This window comes from Melanerpes formicivorus, unplaced genomic scaffold (genome assembly GCF_026170545.1).
Source record: "Melanerpes formicivorus ecotype bairdi unplaced genomic scaffold, bMelFor1.0.p_v2 SCAF_9, whole genome shotgun sequence".
Taxonomy (NCBI): domain Eukaryota; kingdom Metazoa; phylum Chordata; class Aves; order Piciformes; family Picidae; genus Melanerpes; species Melanerpes formicivorus.
In genome coordinates this window covers 25706570-25724529 of record NW_027142361.1, presented here as the reverse complement: position 1 = coordinate 25724529, position 17960 = coordinate 25706570, and the positions used below count along the sequence as shown (strand labels likewise).

The window sequence follows — 17960 nt, the reverse complement described above, 5'->3', positions numbered from 1 at the left end:
GCGCTGGGTTCTTCTCTGTCTTACAGCTTGTTTCTCCACTCTGATCATTTTTCTACTCTGACAGGGTTATTGTCATAGGAATATGGTGCACCAGGACCTTTCTGTAATGCCACAACTCATCTGTACAGTTGGATTTCAGTTTTAAAAGCCTGCAGACCTGGGGGTTTGCTCTGCCCCCAGTAACTTTAGCAATCTGCCGGACCTACTGAGTCACTGCCTTTCATTCCCAAAGCTAAAAGGTGTAACCCTTAATTTCAAGCCACTAAGTGTTTACTCCTTGTTGCCTGTGTTCAGAAATGTTAAGCAGCATCGCTCTCCCCTTTTCCATTTCTGTAGATCCAAAGTGCCGGTGCCGGCATGGAATTCTGCGCACACATTTCCTTAACCCGGCTGCTGCAGCTACGAGGAGCGAGTTCTGTATCTCGAAGCAATAATCCAGAACCACAAAGAAGTAATGACATTTGAGGATTTTGCCGCTCAGGTCTTTTCTCCCTCTCCCAGCTACTCCCTGAGTGGAACTGGTGAGTCTCTGCACGTTATTCTTCTCTTTAGCACTAAGAAGCACTTGAGCAGCAGATGTACACCTGTTTTTTGTAGATAAATTCTTGCAAATTTAAGATGACCATTCTTCCCCTGAATCAACTAATGAATATCAAAAGGAATGATGACATTCATTTTAATTTGTTTTGCATCAGAGCTATTCACTCTGCTCCTTTCTTTGGCTATCCTGTTAACCCCCGAATCTAGCAAGGTTAATGAACTTTCTCTCAGTAATGTGCTCGGGTTCATTCAGGAGTGTGGGTTTCTTGCTGAGCTGGGAATATGTTGTTCAAAAGCTATGCCTGAATCGCTGCTTACTTATTGAAAAATAGTTCCTCACAGTAGAAGCCGTTGCTACTAATGCTAAATGGGGATTATGCTGCTGAGATACCAGGGTCAGGGATTAATGCAAAAGAAATGTAAGAACGGTGTTCTGTTAGGAAATCAGAGCGTCGTGCAGTGTGCTGACGCTTCCCTTCAAAACAGATGAGCAAATGTCAGGCTGCCTTCCAACACCTGGCCTGGAACCTGTCTGGGGGCTTTTAATCTACGTACGTCTATACGTGTGTGTATGTCCACACACGCTGATGCTGATCATCATTCATCAACCCTACCGAGTGATGAAAATGCAATGCTGAACCCCGGGAGCTGATGCGTTTCGTGCCCTGTCGAGACTGGGAGCTAGCACGTGGTCGGTGAGATCCGAACCGCTGCTTTAATTGGAGTTTAAACAAGTGTCTTCTGAAAGGAAGCTTGTGGCTCTGAAATGCAGATTTCTAGTACCCTCAAGATTTGTTTCTCCAGCCTCCAAGAGAAAAAAAAAGAGTATATGGTCGCCGTGTGTCGGACTCCTTAACAAAGATTCCTTAATCCCCTTTTTTACACTCACAGGGTGAAACTGGCACTTTCTAATTATTTCCTGCCGCTCTTCCGGATTGTTTAATAGATCATTTCGGAGCCGTATAGATGTTTCAGGACATCTGCTCTATTTCTCTTTAGCCTGAACTCATTAGCCAATCTCTTCCATCTAAAATGAAAAATTGAAGGAAGAAATTAAATTTGCCCAAATAAATCGCTTACAAATAAAATCAGGCACACAGCATTGTTTAGCGTTACTGGCTGCAATCCTCACGCGCTCAGAGCTTTGTGAGGAGATAAGAGATGTTCGGGTGTCCTTGCATCGGTCGCCAGGAGCAGCAGGCAGAAGGCTTTGGAGATAAGCAAGCTGGCAGAAGTAAAGGGGAGCTGGTGCTATTTACATAATCGCGCCTCTGCTTCCTGGAGAGGTGTCAAGAAACACAGGGATGGCCTCATTGATCTTTGTTGAACTGGAATACTAAACAACAGTAGAAAAGCTTGTAACTTAAAGCTTTGATTAATGTTTTCTACATTAAAACAAAAGAAAAAAAAGAAAGAAAGAAAAAAAAAAGTGGGACAGCTGTGAATTGAATTCTTTTATACACTCTGCCAAAAGTCTGAGACAAGAGAAAAAAAAATAATTTCGTTTTCACCCTCTTCTATCCAGCCCACGGGGCCCTCACTGCGCACAAATTTAGTTCAACTAAATAGTAGCACGCAGGTCATGCTTCCTGAAGCCTGTGATAGATTTTGTATGCCAGAGATTCTTAAAATGCTTCCTAATAGCTACTGAAGTGTGTCAGAGTGCTGAAAGTATTAGTACCTGAATGTGGTTTTGTGATTTCACACTTTTGTTCTTTTTAAGAGTAAAACCTGACACAGTCAGGTCCTGATTTTTGGGCTTAGGAACGTCAGGATTGATTTCACCCTCCCAAAGAAACCAGAGGCCAGTCTCGACTTCCAGCATCAAAGTCTCCAGAGAGTCTGCTCACATTCCCTACCTCTCTGCTTGCACATTTGGTTGAGTGTTGCCAAGAGCCATGCCAGTCGTTGCCGTTTTGCTGTATTTCCCACCAAATGCCATGCTGGCCAGGAGCTGAATGCATCCTCCCTACTCCAGCATTGCTGCCAGCCGCCACTCGGACAAGTGCCTGTCCCACATGCAGAGAGCCCTGTGCAGAGCTGCCTACGGAGCACGAGCACCTGCCTCAGCCTTGTCTTTTCCATGTTTATCCTGGTTCAGGTTGGCAGGGTACTGCTAAAATGTACTGGCAGCACCTGGAAATAAAGAGTGAACCAGCAGACTGAGTAAGTGTGCAGCCATCTCTTCCTCCCTTAGTGATCAGACAAGGATGAAACACTCTTCTGGAGGCATGGGCACAGACAGGGGCAAGCAGCCCTGCATTTTCCAGCATCCAGCCTGTCCCCCTGTGCCACAGGCAGTCAGACCTCCTCCAGGCTTACATTCACCTGTCCTGCGCCTGCCAAGTGGCTTTCTTCCACTTAAGGAGTAGGGATGACACTTTCCTTTGTGTGGAAGGGGAATTTCTGTTGTGAAACAGAGAAATGAAATCGCAGAGTCATAAATGTGTGGTGCTGACACCAGTCTGTGTGTCTCCTTCCCAAGTAACGAGCCCACTGATACCACTAACCCTGCCTAGCTTCAACTTTTCAGGTCAATTTAAGATTGATTCTCCTCTGATCTTAAAACCAACTAATTGTCATCACTGTGTACATGTGTGCACAGTGGAAAGGGTCACTTTTAAAGGAAACAAAGATTGTTTTCAGTGGCTGACACAGCATAAGAAGCAAGTCAAGGCCACTAAATGAAGCCAATCTGTAGCTGTCCATAGCACACATTATTAGTGTGCTATTAACGATGATCTGGTTATTTAAACTAAATGTTTTTGTGTTTTCTAGCACTGCCTCTCTTGGGATGCTTCCCCAGGGTCAGATGGGGTGGGGTTTCCTACAGTCTGCCCTGGCTTCTCCTCCCCTATCACAGAGAGTCTTGCAGGTGCTGTGTTTCATGCACCAAAATCGTCCAGTTGACCTCATTTGCTGTTTTCACAAGCAGAGCCTTAAACTCCCTCTCTCTGTATCGCACCACAGCCCTGTGTATCCCAGAGGCTGCAAACGCAGCCGGGTAGGCAGGATGGACATCCCTGAACTCATTTAGGGGATGTGCATATTAGGAACAAAAGCCCAGAGTAGGGTCCTTTGTTGTTAAACTGGTACATTACATGCTGTATTTTAATTAGGCTGGGTTTGAAAGTCAGCCCAAGAAATCCTTCGTAATCCAACACTATTGAATTATTCTTATCCTTTCCCTCTGCAGATTTCCCTCCTTGTAGAGATTGGCAGGTTTAAGCTGCTATATTTTTTTCCCTGTTCTTTCTCCCTCAGCCAGAAAAAAAAAAACAAAAAACCAGTTATCCAACAAAATAGTTGTGTGTTCTTTAAAAAAAAACCCTGATGGAAAGGAAGCAGACACAAACAGATACAGAAGCGTTCCAACTTTAATTACCTCATCTGGCTAAGAAGCATTTGTTGGGCTTGTGTGTTTTTTAAGATCAGAAGCCAGAATTGTGTTAACGCTTAGGAAATGGAAGCAGTTGGCTGTTCCAGAGAGGGAAGAGAGAGAACTTTTCCACCCGAGCAAGATGTGTATTTCAGGGTTGTAGACTTAGAAGGGTGGATTTCTGCTTTCAAGAAAAGCTGCAAACCTGCCTTCCCCCCAGCAGCGCAGCCATGCAGTTAGTGCTTCAAAGGGTTAATTGAAATGGGCACACTTGACTGCTGAGAGGACTGATCTAATCACTGCCATATCCAAGTACATCTGTTCACTATGAGGTCATTCTTGTGCATGCTAATGATTTGGAAAATAAAGCATAATGCTTGACGTTATCAGAAAGGATATAGTGTAAATCTTGGCAGGTTGAGTCGCTAATGGCTATTGGGGAGCAGAGCGGCAGCAGCAGAAGCATCTTGGATTATTGCCTTCCATCTCCCTTTTATAAAGCAGCATATTCGGTGGAGTGTCAGGAAAACTGTGCTGGAAAACTCTGACATGTGGTATCTGTTGATAAATGGATTCTTTAATGAATATTATAGCCTTGCCCAGGAGCAACACTTGAGTCGGGGCACTATAGACGTTTGCAGCATTCCTTGGTTTTTCCAAGCCTTGGGAGCTGTGCCTGCTTATTTACATAAAACAGATTTTTGCAGCCTTTTTGTTAAAAAGGTGACATAAGCTTTTCTTTTGTCTCTGGACTTCTACAGGCATATACATTTCTTGGGGAAAACACTCAAAATGTACAACAAACAAGATTTGCTTTTGGTTTTTTTTGCTAGGTGTGGAGCTTTGTCTTTCCCACTTTAAAGCAAAGGGAGTATTTCAGAGGGGGATGGGATTTGGAAGTAGATTTTTGATGGAAACAAAGCTAAACAAATCCCAGATAAGCTGTTGTCTAAACCAGACTTGTGCTCTTTTTAATCTAAACAGAGCAATGATTCCTTTTGGGTTTGTTTGGTTTGGGGTTTTTTTTTCTGCTCTTCCCCCCCCCCCCCTTGGAAATCTGCAGGCTGTTTTGTCCTTTATGGTGCTAGGGGGAAATGAAAGTCTCTCCAGGTGCTGTATAATATTTTTGCATATTTTTAGGGAAGCTGAATGGAGCTGAACATTAAACAAACACACATCTGAAAACGAGGAGCTGTGCCATGACACTACAGCACAAGCCAAGTGTTGCGTTTGAGCAATCTGACAGTGTTGCCTGAAACTGAAAAATTAATTTCTAGTAACTGGGAGTTAGAAAATTCCAGGCTGCATGGGCAGATAGGGGCCCAATGGCTCAGCCCTTCCCTCTGCAGGAAGAGGCGGTGCTGAAACCATCTGGCCCTTGCTGCCGACCCTGCCGGGAGCTGCCGTGGAGCTACACCCGGTGCTTCGAGTGGGCTTGACCCTCAGAGCCAAATCCTCCCTTTTCCAGCACGGGCGTTGCCCTTCGAGGTGGAAGGAAGCAGGAGAAGTTCAGTCATTAGCAGATAACTCATTAGGAGGTCTGTGTGAACTCAGTTCTCAGGAGGTGAGAAGGAAAATGTGCAACCGTGGGTGCCAGACGGTGCAGTTCTGGAGGTTGTCCAGGCAGTAAACAAAGGGGGAAAGTTCAGGGGTGTGTAGGAGAGGAGTGGGAAGAGTTACCAAAGGAGGCAGAGCTTGAGGTGTTTGTTGGTTTATTTCCTCTACCCTGTGTAGAGTATTCAGGAGCTGATGCAGGGGCTTGGCCTGCTTCCCCTCTCTGATCTTCAGCAAACCAGAGCATCTTTCCCTGCCAGGTGGGCAGCCTGTTGTAGCCAGCAGCTTGGAGCATCTTCCAAGGGGCCCTGAAGCTGCACAAGTGGATTCAGAAGGTGCTCCTCATCTGTTCGCCACAGGATCTTGGTTGTCATTGACCCATGTGGCAATGCCAGTGACGAGCAGTGTGAGCAATCTGGCAGTGCAGGCCTAGAGCCTGACATGGTGGTAGGCCATGCTCAGCATAAATGCAGAGCCAGCTAGCAGTGGAGCAAAACAGTGCTGTGCCTGCAGCATGTAACTAAAACAAGACACTGGTAGCTATAAACATGGACAGTTATCTTGGGACAACAGGACATGCACCTGCGTCAACAACCTCGTTGTGTCATTAGTAGTTGGACCAATAATCTGTAATAGTGCAATGTGTGGTCACTCAGAGGGAACCAATGGAGCTATGCCAACAGGGCACTCTGAGTTTATATAAGTTGTAGCAGTTGCCTTGCTACGCACTTCTGCCTTTCCTGTCTCCTGTTTCTTCTACACTTTACAGTGCTGTACTTGCACTACAGGCCTGCTCCATAGGCCTGCACCTCAGGCCTGCACCATCGGCCTGCAACACTGGAACAATAAAGGAACAATACTCGATCATATTGGTCAGCCGTATTGATTCCTATCTCCGTCGCTGATAACCATAGACCCATGCATGGCTGTCCTGCCCCACAGAGCTGCTGCCTGCCTTCTCACCAGCACAGGAACATGCAGTGCCTAGCAACCCAGTAATGTGCTGGGACAGCTTTTAGCACCATGCTGCTGTGGGCCTGTACCTCCTAACCTCTACTCATCAGCAGAAATGGCAATTCCATAACCACCTCCCTTACTCCCAGCCTCAGACCCCTGGATCAGAAATACAGAGGGTTCCCATCCCTCTCCCAGTAGCTACCAGCTCACCTAGGCACTGGCAGAGGCTCTGTCTGCATCTCGGCATCACTAAGAGGCAGAGCCTGGTGGCAGACCGTCCTTTCCTGCTTGGTGAAATTGTCTCTTGGCCCATGGTAGCTGCTTAACAGCAGAGAAGGAAAAGGTGCCAAATGAAATTTCCAATTGAATCAAGCATAATTACCTGATTTAATGAAGGAGGGAAGTCAAGATGTTCTGCAGAAACCCCAAATTTACCCTTTCTCCCCAGAGATGCCTTTCAGCGAGGCACGTGGAGTAAATCCATAAACATCCTTCCATCCTTCCTTTCCTCACAGTTAGGGAAACCCACATGGGTGTGTTCAAACATGGCACAGCGATTCTGGTCCACTTGCTGGATAGTTTAATGGGAAAGCTGAGAAATCCCAAAGATTTCTGAGGGTGCTACAAACAGAATCCCATTTTTGCAGCCAGGGCAGGCAGTGGTGGAGCAGAGGCACTTCCCTCCTACAGCAGCAACACTGGTTACCAGAAATCACAAGCACCACTGCTCCACTTCCAGACTTGGGCAGTGAGTGCAGATCTTTGCCAGGCTGTGGTGTCTTCTTTAGTTCATTAACCTGGTCATGCATTCAGCAGCCTGGAGAGCTTAAATGCCTTGCTGGTAGCTATGGATGGAAGACTGGAAGACGAAGCGCTGCCATGTGAGGAAAGGCTGAGAGCACTGAGTTTGTTCAGCCTTGAGAAGAGAAGGCTTAGGGGAGACCTTATTACCATGGACTAGTACATAAGAGGTGGCTACCAGGACAATGGAGACTCCCTTTGTTACAAGGAGTCACATGGAAAAGACAAGGGGCAATGGGGACAAGTGACTGCCTGGGAGATTCCCATTCAAATCCAGAAGAAAATGTTTCCCCGTGAGCACAGAGATTGGAATCATCTCCCTAAGGGAAGCAGTGGATTCCCCTACACTGCTCAGCTTTAAGACTCAGCTTGACAGGGTGCTGAGCCAGTTCATTTCAACTATACTATTACCTAGAAAGGCTGGACCAGATGATCTTTGGGGTCCCCTCCAACCTGGCATTCTGTGATTCTGGATTCTCCCTGCACCACCCAAAGGTTATGCTGTGGACAGTGTGGTAGTTAGTGTTTTTTCATGACAGAGGAATACTTTCTTGAACTAGTAAAACTCTCATCATCCTTATAAGGATTAGAGATGGTTTGTTAATAAAGAGGACAAAACCATAATCAATATCATGGAACTGTTAGGTGCCATCAGCTTTGTACCCTCTGCAGCTCCTCAGGCCTGGGTGATCTGGTGTGAGTTGACACCAGGATGCCCAGGCTTGGTTCAGAGGTGCATGAATGGTAAGGAGGTTGCATCATTACTCTGCAGGTCCCTGCAAGTAAGTCACAGATAGCTTTGGGTGCCAGGGCAGTCTTGCCCTTTGCCCACCACCTCTGAGGTCATACAGCCTGGATCTGTCCCTGAGGCTGGGTAGGTACTGGGCTTGCTTCTCCCTCATCCCAGTGTAACCTCAGGATGTGCAGCAGAGTAACCTCAGGGCTCTCTGCACAGGCCCCTTTTTTTCACCTAATTGATCATCTCAGAGGGAGCTCTCCCAGGGTTACAGTCCCCGTGAGGGAAGATGGCAAGGGCAGGCTTCCTCCCTAGCAATCACTGCAGGGATGGGAAAAAATATTAGCTTTGATGGGCCTGTCTCTGCTGCTGGGTGACAGCTCCAGCTGCTTGAGCTGTCAGCTCATGAGAAGGCTCCAGGTTATGTGGCCCCTTTGCATTTTTCCTCTGCAGGGATGCAGCCATGGGGAGGAGAGCCCCCAAACAGTGCCATCCTGCTGCCTTTGGGGCCATGGTTGAAGGCCACACCATGTGTTGTGTGCCTGCATGCCAAGGAGAGACACCCACTAGTGCTTCCTGTGGTCCCATGAGCCAGCTGACCAGTGCAGATCTATTCAACTCCCAGGTCACAGCTAATTAGAACTTTGATTTTGGGGAGTTATTTCCAAACCCCTAAAACAACCAAGGCTGTGTACAGGTGCACTCAGCACCTGAGTTGGGGGCTGCCAGCACTGGTTTTAGGGTTGTTTCTTCCCATGGTAGCCAGCAGGTCGAGGGAGGTGATTCTCCCCCTCTACTCCACTCTGGTGAGACCCCACCTGGAGTTCTGCTTCCAGTTCTGGAGCAAGAAAGATGTGGACACGCTGGAACATGTCCAGAGAAGGGCCACAAGGATGAGCAGAGGGCTGGAGCTCCTCTCCTGTGGAGACAGACTGAGAAACCTGGGGCTGGCTGTTCAGTCTAAAGAGGAGAAGGCTCTGAGGAGACCTTGTTGTGGCCTTCCAGTATCTGGAGGGGCCTAAAAGGAAGCTGGGGAGGGATAGAATAGAATAGAATAGAATAGAATAGAATAGAATAGAATAGAATAGAATAGAATAGAATAGACCAGGTTGGAAGAGACCTTCAAGATCATCGCATCCAACCCATCAACCAATCCAACCCACCTAAACAACTAACCCATGGCACCAAGCACCCCATCAAGTCTCCAATTTTTTAGGATTTTTTAGGGTGTCAGGGAGCGATAGGACTGGGAGGAATGGAGCAAAACTAGAAATGGGTAGATTCAGATTGGATGTTAGGAAGAAGTTCTTCCCCATGAGGGTGGTGAGAAACTGGAACATGTTGCACAGGGAGGTGGTGGAAGCCTCATCCCTGGAAATTTTTAAGGCCAGGCTGGATGTGGCTGTGAGCAACCTGCTGTGGTGTGAGGTGTCCCTGCCCATGGCAGGGGGTTTGGAACTGGATGATCCTTGAGGTCCCTTCCAACCCTGACAATTCTGTGGTTAACCTCTAGTTCAGACTCTTCTCACTGCTTCAGGTACTTCTTTGCAAGGTGGTGTTTTATTTTTCATAACCAAGCAGCACTGAAGCAAACCTCCCCTTTTAGAACCTTTCAGCTTTGCAGTGCCTCACATGGGGATACCTTCTGGAATTTTATTACCTTGGCATTTACTGGGAAAGATTTCCCCAGACCTGTCGTGGCTGATAGGTGCATTGGGGCAGGGTGGGGGTGGGTGATGGCCTGTATGAAAACTTCTCAAGGGTCTTATCAAATATAAAGCTTCAAAGTCCTTAATGATCACACATGACCTGCAATCCTTTTCCCATAAGTGGGTTACACACCATGACATTTGCCATACACAACCTGCACCCTTTTTGCAGTTGTGGTTCTTGAAAGAAACTCATCAGCTTCTCAGCACATCAGCAAGGGTCCCATATCTCAAGGACCTGTGTGAAGTACCTGCTGTACCATTAAATGCTGCTGCTGCTAACAGTGTCAACCTGGAAAGCTGCTTGTCAGCCACAGGAGCACTGGGAAACACTGCAAGTGGGTTGGTTGGGTTGAAAAAACTCCTCTGACATCAGTGTCCCTTTGAGGGAGCTGACAGGTTGGTTTAGTTTCGGTTTTCTGCATGTGAGGTCCTTGAGGAGGGTTCAGCCCATTTTGGTGAGGAGCTGGACCCCAGCAGCTCAGTGGCATGGTGGTAGTGCTGTGCTTCTCCAGTCCTGGCACAGGTCTTATCTGTTTCCTCCATGGGAAGGCTGAGAAGATGTTTCCCCACCTTCAGTACCAATATTGCTGTGCTTGTGTATATGCTAAGGGGTGGGCAAAGGGAAGTATTTTGCTTTCAGGAGTCTCCTTCAGAAGAAGAGAAACTGTTAAAGGATCTTTCTTTCCTAGAGCACATCCCAGTGGTGTTTGAGAAACCAGATTTGCTCTGTTCAGCAGATTTAGAGTACAATAAGCTACCTGTCTCTAGCTTTCCAGAGGACTCTGCATTTACAGTGTATCTTATCTGTGTTACTAACTGAATTTTTCATCCCCCCCTGCAAGGAACCTATTTGAAAGGCTTAAGCCCTCCCTGGTGAAGCATTTGTACCTGTAGGAGACCAGAGACCTCTGGTCTGTCATTCACAGGCCTGTTATTTGCATGCAGTCATGTGCCCACCCACGATGTGGATTTGCACATCCAGGGGTTTCCACTCCTGGGAAGTTCATGTGGCCCAGGGAAAGGTCTGATGGTTGCTTTCTGAGGTTTTAACCTGCCTGCAGTGTCACTGTGCTTTAGGGCTGTGTGAAGCCTCAAATCTCAGCCAGTTTGACACACTGTGACCACTAATGGCATTGAGAGTGTAGCTGGAGTAAGAGGCTCCCCACGTACCACACCAGCAGGGCTGGCACAGGTGGCAGGGACATGACTACTTGTTCCAGTTTTGCCCAGCACAGCCTCCCTCCAGATTTTCACTCAAGAGCTCAACAGGGGCCAGGACAAAGCTGTGGGTACCCATTTCTCCCTGGCTCCCTTAGGGTATCGAGGTGAACTTCCTATTGCGAGCTGCCTTACAACAGGCACCCACCCTGTGCCAGCTTTGCTGCAGTGCCTGGGGGCAGCTCTGGCTGCACCATGCACCCGTGGGCAGCCATCCCGAGCCTCCTGCGGGATGTGCTGGACGTGCTGCTCCTGCACTTACCTGACTTTGTGTTCTCTCCCCTCAGATTAGAGCTCGTAACGGTCTCATTACGGTAATTGCCGCAGGTAAGAGCCGTGCTTCCCGCAGGCCCTGCTGCTGGCCTTGCGCTGCATCACTAACAGCTCTCCTCCTCTGCCTCCTCCTCTTCCTCCTCCTGTGCTCAGTGCGCGGCTGTGGTGGCTGTGGGGCTCTCGGGGTCTGTCTCTGCCTGTGCCCAGTGCCATCTCCTCCTGCTACCCCCACACTGAGTCCTGTGGGTGATGCCCACCCGTGCAGCTGCTGGGCATGGTCAGCACTGGCTCCTGCCCCAGTGGGAAGCGTTCTGGGCCCAGTGAAGCCTGCTCGTGACCCTTTGTGTCTGAGGCAACACAAGATGGGAGCGGGGATAGGGCAGCCACGGGCCAGCACCCACAGGAGCTGCACAGCATCACCTCTGTGGCAGAGTTCACCTGGAAACCAGCCTGACTTGCAGGAAGGAGTGGGTGCTGTGCAGCTTCTGTTGGGGTTTCCCCCTGATTTTGGAGATTTCACACGTTTGGCTGAGTTGTAAATGTTAACCTCTCCTCTGGTCCACCTGTGAGTCAGAAACCAGCATTTTTTGTTGAGTATACCGCTGCCCAGCTGTTGCTTGGTCTTGGCCACTTACAATTTCACACTGCCTGTGCAGCCCCCGAAACAAGCACAGCAAGAGGCAGGGGGCAAGTGGGAAGCCCTCCTTGATCTCCCTGCAAAAAGAACTCAGCCTCTCACGAGCATCTGAATGTCAGCACTGCTGCACGCCCGAGCGAGGGGAGGCTCCGAACGGAGCCGCAGGCTTCCCTGGCAAGACGGCCAAGTAATTAGAGCTCTGCCAGACAGCTTGCAAGTGGAATTATAATATTTGTATGAAAGCCTTTTTCTCCTCTGTGCTTCCTGCTTGCTCAGTCCACAGCTGCTGTCTCCATATCAATCACGGTGGCGCAGGAGTGTGTGGCCAAGCAGCAGCCAGGGGCGAGGTGGACTGAAGGAATGTGTGGGGTGCTGCCGAGCAGGGGGTGCTGCCGCCCTGCTTTTCACCTGCACGGGCCGGGCACTGTGCAGCTCTTGCATGAGTGTTGCTTCAGCTCCTCCGGTTGGTGACCATCTGCCGCTCTTCCTGACCGCAGGAATGGGAAGTACGGACACCTCCCGCGGGGCCCTGCATGCCTTCCTCCCCACCAACAGCACCACAGGGCTTGGTTTGAACCCAAACCTGACAGCTCCACGTTTTTTTCACAGCAACTGCCTCTTCACACTGAGTCATGCTTCTCACCTTTTTTGTGTAGTACAGTAGTTATTCTTTAATACAGTGTTTAATACCATAATGTTTATAAAGATGTGAGGGGTGAGTGGCATGAAGACGAAGCCAGGCTCTGCTCAGTGATGCCCAATGACAGGACAAAGGGCACTGGGTGCAAGCTGGAGCAGGGGAGGTTCCAGGTGAACATAAGGAAAAACTTTTTCTCTGTGAGGGTGACAGAGCCCTGGAGCAGGCTGCCCAGAGAGATTGTGGAGTCTCTTTCTATGGAGCCATTCAAGACTTACCTGGATGTGTTGACCTACTCTAGGTGATCCTATTATGGCAGGGGTGATGGAACTCAATGATATTTAAGGTCCCTTCCAACCCAAACCATTCTATGAACTGCATGTTGCAAGCACAGCTCAGTCAACTGTGGGATGTGGTTGAGGCTCAGTCCCTGGAGACATTAAAAATCAGCCTTGATGTGGTCCAGGGCAGCCTGAAGTAGTTGGAGGTGTCCCTGCTGCCTGCAGGGGGGTTGGACAAGATGACTTTTGAGGGTCCCTTCCAGCCTGTTGCAATCTGTGAAATAAAGGTGCAGCCTGAAAATTCAACTTCTTGAATTAGCAATAGCTTTGTGCAACCATCAGGTTGTGCTCTGCAGCACAGAGCTACTTCCAGCTCTCTCAGCCAGGAGTTCACCTTTGTGTTACAATTTAGAGCATTGTGACATGGATTAAAAATACCCTGCCCTGAGGGAGCTGATGAAATGGTGCTCAGAGCAGGAAGCACCCTGGGGACAGGTGGCAGCCCCAGAAGCAAGAGCAGGGGCAGGTTGCAACATGCGTGTGGCATATCCCTCGGAGCGCCATTACCTCTCCACATCATCGCTGCATCCTCACCCATGCTCCTTCTGGCACACATTTACTGCTGCCTCCAGGCCTGTGGGGAGTAACTGAAATGTCACTTAATGTTCTTCAACAACAAACCTCCAACACACATGGACACCTCCACAGCCACCCAGGTGCCTCAGCCCTTGAGTTGAATTCACAGATTGCATTGGGTTGGAAGGGACCCTCAAAGGTCATCTTGACCAAGCCCCTGCAGTCAGCAGGGACACCTCCTAGATCAGGCTACCCAGGGTCACAGGTTCACATTGCTGGCTCATGTCCAGTTTCTCATCCCCCAACACCCCCTCTCTCCTTTCCTCTCTCACCTCATTGTCCCCCAGTCTGGATTGATATCGAGGATTGCCCCAACCCAGATGCAGAACCTTACACTCAGCCTTATTGAACCTCATGAGATTCTCCTCAGCCCACTTCTCCAGCCTGTCCAAGTCCCTCTGGATGGCAGGCATCCCCTCCTTCAGTCTTAACAACCACACCACTCAGCTTGGTATCACTTCAGGCTGGCTGAGGGTGCCCTCAATCTCACTGTCTATAGCATTGATGAAGGTATTGAACAGCACTGCTCCCAGTTCAGCCCCTTGAGGGACATCACTTCACCATTCCTTAGAGTTTCTTTAAATCAGAGGCTAAGATGGCAGCTTCCAGGTTGAGTTTTGTGGACGCTCTCCACAAGAGATTAACTACAAGGGTGCTGTTCAGTGACACACAGCAAACCCCCAGTTTCCTAGAACACACACTTCAAAGAAGTATTTGGAAGTATTTTTGGAGTCCTGCTGTGCTGGCAGTGTTGGAGCTCTGGACAAGCAGGATTGGTGTGGGGCTGCTTTGGTGCCTGTCGGCGTGCAGCTGCAGGCACGGCTGGTGCCGGGGTTGATTTGGATGAGGGTCTGCATTAGGACAGCCATGGAGCCGCTTTCTCTGACCCACTGTGCCCCTTGTGTCTTGCAGGCTGCCTCCCCAGCAACGTGAGCACTGACCTGCCTGTCACCACAGGGCTGGAGCTGGCGGAGCAGCCCTCGCCCTCACTGCCGCGCACCTCCAAGAGCAGAGTCTCCGGCAAGCTGCAGCGCTCCGCCAGCGCGCTCGGCAAGGCCTCCAGCTGAGCTGCTGCGGAAGCAGAATCCCAGCCCAGGGGACCCCAGAGACCTTACCATGGATAATGGACTGACAGCCTCTGTGGAACTCGTTGCTGGGCTGGGCGGGTGCTGAGGGGGCAGGGCCTGCTCTGATGCTCACAGAGCCACGGATGTGGTCAGAGCTCACCTGCGCTACCATCACACAGTTCACAAGCCGTGTCCGTCACACGGCCTCCAAAGGCCACAGGAGCTCTGGCTGCTGCTGGCAGCACTTCTCCTCCCCCAGCACCTGTGCACAAGTGCTGGTGTCCCATCAAGAGGGCACAAACCAGTACTGACACCAGTTAGTGAATGGAACTCTAGAGCATCTCTTTTAATCATTCCGGTCGCCACTCGATGGTGTGTTAGGGCCTTGTGTCTGAGTGGGGCCAAGCCTTGTACAGATGTTCCCCTTCTCTGGGGCACAGGTGAATGCTGGAGGTGCTGCCCAGCCTGTGGTCAGCCTCTGCTCCCCTCCTGTGTCCATGTCACACCCAGCTCCAATTCTGTGCACATAGCTAAGGATAAGTACTCACCAAGGAGGTCTCTTACCCACATCCAGGAGGGCACTGCCAGTTTCCCGTGCACTAAAATCAGTTCCACCATGGTGTCTTGCTCAGGGGCTTACATCACTACCTAGTATCTTAACACCCTGAAGCTGATGCTGCTGTAGCCGCTGCTGGGTCATGCCTGGCACAACACAGCAGAGCCAGGCCCAGGCCTGAGGTGCCAGTTAGCAGCTGCTGTGCCAGTGGGGTCCAACCATTCACCCCTCTGCATTGACTTCAGAGGGAAGCCCCTTCCTCTGCCCTGCCTTTGGCCTTGTTATTGCCCTGGCTGGTGCATGCAGTGGCTGTGGACTCCTAGAAAAACAACCCCAAATTCCCTTTGGAAGAGCCAGTGCCTCACAACTGCTTCTCACCGGGCTGTGAATCATGAGACAGGCACCTCCTAGGTAACCACCTCCCCTTGTCACAACTTCGGGGCAATGGTCTGCAGCCTGACTCCTTAGTTAGAGTACAAGCTCTGTGTACTACCCAAAGGGCCAGGAGGACCCTGCATATCCTCAGAAGCCTTCAGGTTGGGTTTGTTCTAAGTAGGAAATGTAGCTCAGCCTACGTGGGTCATAGCTTTGTAGGGGCAATAACTTTTCATGGCTAACATCCCCTGTGTTAAAAAAAAACTACAGAAGAAACTCAACCTGCAGCCCCTGGGTGTGAACCAGGCCAAGGGCAGAAATCCATCACTGCTCTACCCTGAAGGGCCTCATGAAACACCGACTGGTGCTGGGCCTGAGCTCCCATCCAGCCTGGGCTGTCCTGCTCCTGGCAGCAGGGATGCAAAGCCAGTGCTACACTTTAACATCAGTGGCTGATGTTTGACCATCAGTGTCTGCCCCAGTGCTGTGTCAGCCCCTCCAGCTCTCCTCACCTCTGGGTCCCCTTGTTGGTCTTGGTTTGGTTTGTTGCTTGACACTGCAATACACTCCTTTGAACTTCTCGTGGTTGGCTCTGAGGGTCACCATGGTTTTTGCACTCCCACTCCCGTGTTACTGTGACCATCCATCCGTCTGTCTGCCTGCTGGCGTCCAGCTCCGTCACTTCCCTGCAGGGAATTCTGTTTCATGAACGTTGCCACCAGGGTAGCTCCATGGGCTCTCTGGTGGGTGATTTGGTCTGAGGTGCCCAGCCCAGGGTGCTGCCAGGCTGCCCAGAGTGACACTGAGCGTGACCCTGGCTGGTCCACTGGGGCGTGGATGACTCAGCATCCTGCTGGGAAGGAACCTCCTTCACTAAGGGCTTTGACTGCCAGTTCTGCCTCACATCTTGGGTTTGCTTTCTACTGATTTTTGTGTTGGGAAAGGAAATGAGGAAATAAACCACGTGTTGTAATTTAATTTATTTGCAGGGCTGGCCTGGGGAGGGCTGCCTTGTTCTTAGCACATCGATGGTCTGAAAGAATTTCATTCTCCTGAGTGAAAGGAGACTTTTTGTGTTAGAGCAATACACACCTCGAATTCAGGGAAGAATTCAAACTCCAATGGAAATGGAATTTTCCTGATGTAAAAAGAAAAAAAACACCAACTGAAAATACTCCTTTGTAAAAAAAATCAGCTGTGGTTTTGTAGGATGAACTGGATCATGAAACTCTTCTGTTACCCCCACACCCGGCTCAATAAATCTCGGCTCACAACAAAAGGAGCAATAAAAAGGTCCCTACCTGTGTGGTATGTGGGGGGCCTGGGGGGGTGCTGCAGTTCTTTGCCCACCCAGTGATGCCAGCAGCTGGTCTCAGCTGGTCCTAATCTGGGCTGCAGCCCCGGGGCACGATTCAAGCTGCCCCAGTGCTGTGGCTTTGCAGATCTGAATCCCCACCTTGCATTCCCCTCATTGTCTCTTGGCTTGGGGGCCCAAGACCCCCAGCCACACTGGCTGCACCTCCTAGGCTCCCAGCTGCTCCTATAGTGTGTGTGCTTCCCACTGTTCCCAGCACTTCCTGCTGTGCAGGGTGACAGGGACTGTCTCACCCTGCCACCAACCATGGGCTGAAGAGGAAAGAAAAGGTTTGTTGGCCTGAATTCTGCCAGGCTACTCCTGAGAATTGCTTTTGTCTGGCTGAGAAATGAATGGCTTCAGGCAAAGTCAGAGGATTTTAACCCCTTCTAAAGAATAAAAGTCAGTTGCATGTCCTCAGCAGTGTGCCTTTGTCACTGTCTGTAAGGACAGGATGGCCACAGGTGTCTCAGCCCACGTGTCAGGCACCTTATCTGGGGGGGACCATCCACACACCACCAGACTCGCCCTTCCTGGCAGGCTCCCACACATGCCTGCAGGTGCTCCTCTGCTATGTGCAGATCCTGCTGCTCAAAATTCCTCTCCTTCCTCATCTGCTTGCTACAGACCACTTGTCTTTATTTGGTGGTGGGGGGTGGGTTTCATCCCATTCCCTGACACATTCCCATTGCACTGACCCCACCTCAGCAGCCACCCTGGCGGGATGGAAGCCACAGCCCCCCATGTGACAGTGGCATTCACTACAGCTGCCACTGCCAGGCTGGTGGAAGTTTGCTAACACCAATGGCAGCCCATCAGGAACCCCCAGCAGACTTTATTTCCACCCCAGCACTGCAGAAAGGTGCTGTTGTGGCACCCTGCTCCAAACCATGCAGCCCTTTATGCCCTAGCACCAAGCCACCTGCAGCAACATCAAACCCAACCTTCCTAATGGTGAGGTTCTGCTCCATGGAGACAGCCCTGAAGAACATGGAGGAGTCCACTCTGAGTCATAGTTCCATCAGGGTGCTCACACCTTGTGCTGGGGGGATGTTGAGGGCTTACTTGGCAGCAGGAAAAGACAGCTGGTGACAGCTGACCACAAGATGGAGAGAGGTGATTCTGCCACTCTGCTCTGCTCTGGTGAGAGCTCACCTGGAGTACTGTGGCCAGCTATGGGACCCCCAACACAAGAGAGACATGGATCTGAAGGAGCAGGTCCAGAGGAGGGCTACAGAGCTGAACAG

General features: G+C 50.1%; 1 protein-coding gene across 1 annotated transcript in view; it reads left to right on the top strand.

Annotated features, from left to right (window-relative positions):
* The window catches only part of LOC137443348 (ral GTPase-activating protein subunit alpha-2-like), a 79398-nt gene extending 64979 nt beyond the window's left edge, over window positions 1-14419 (top strand). The window contains exons 5-7 of the mRNA XM_068142942.1: window positions 400-521; window positions 11185-11224; window positions 14274-14419. Of these exons, the coding sequence (XP_067999043.1) occupies window positions 400-521; window positions 11185-11189 (127 nt within the window). The 3' untranslated portion in view covers window positions 11190-11224; window positions 14274-14419. The remainder of the gene's footprint in view (window positions 1-399; window positions 522-11184; window positions 11225-14273) is intronic.
* The last annotated feature ends 3541 nt before the right edge of the window (window positions 14420-17960 follow it).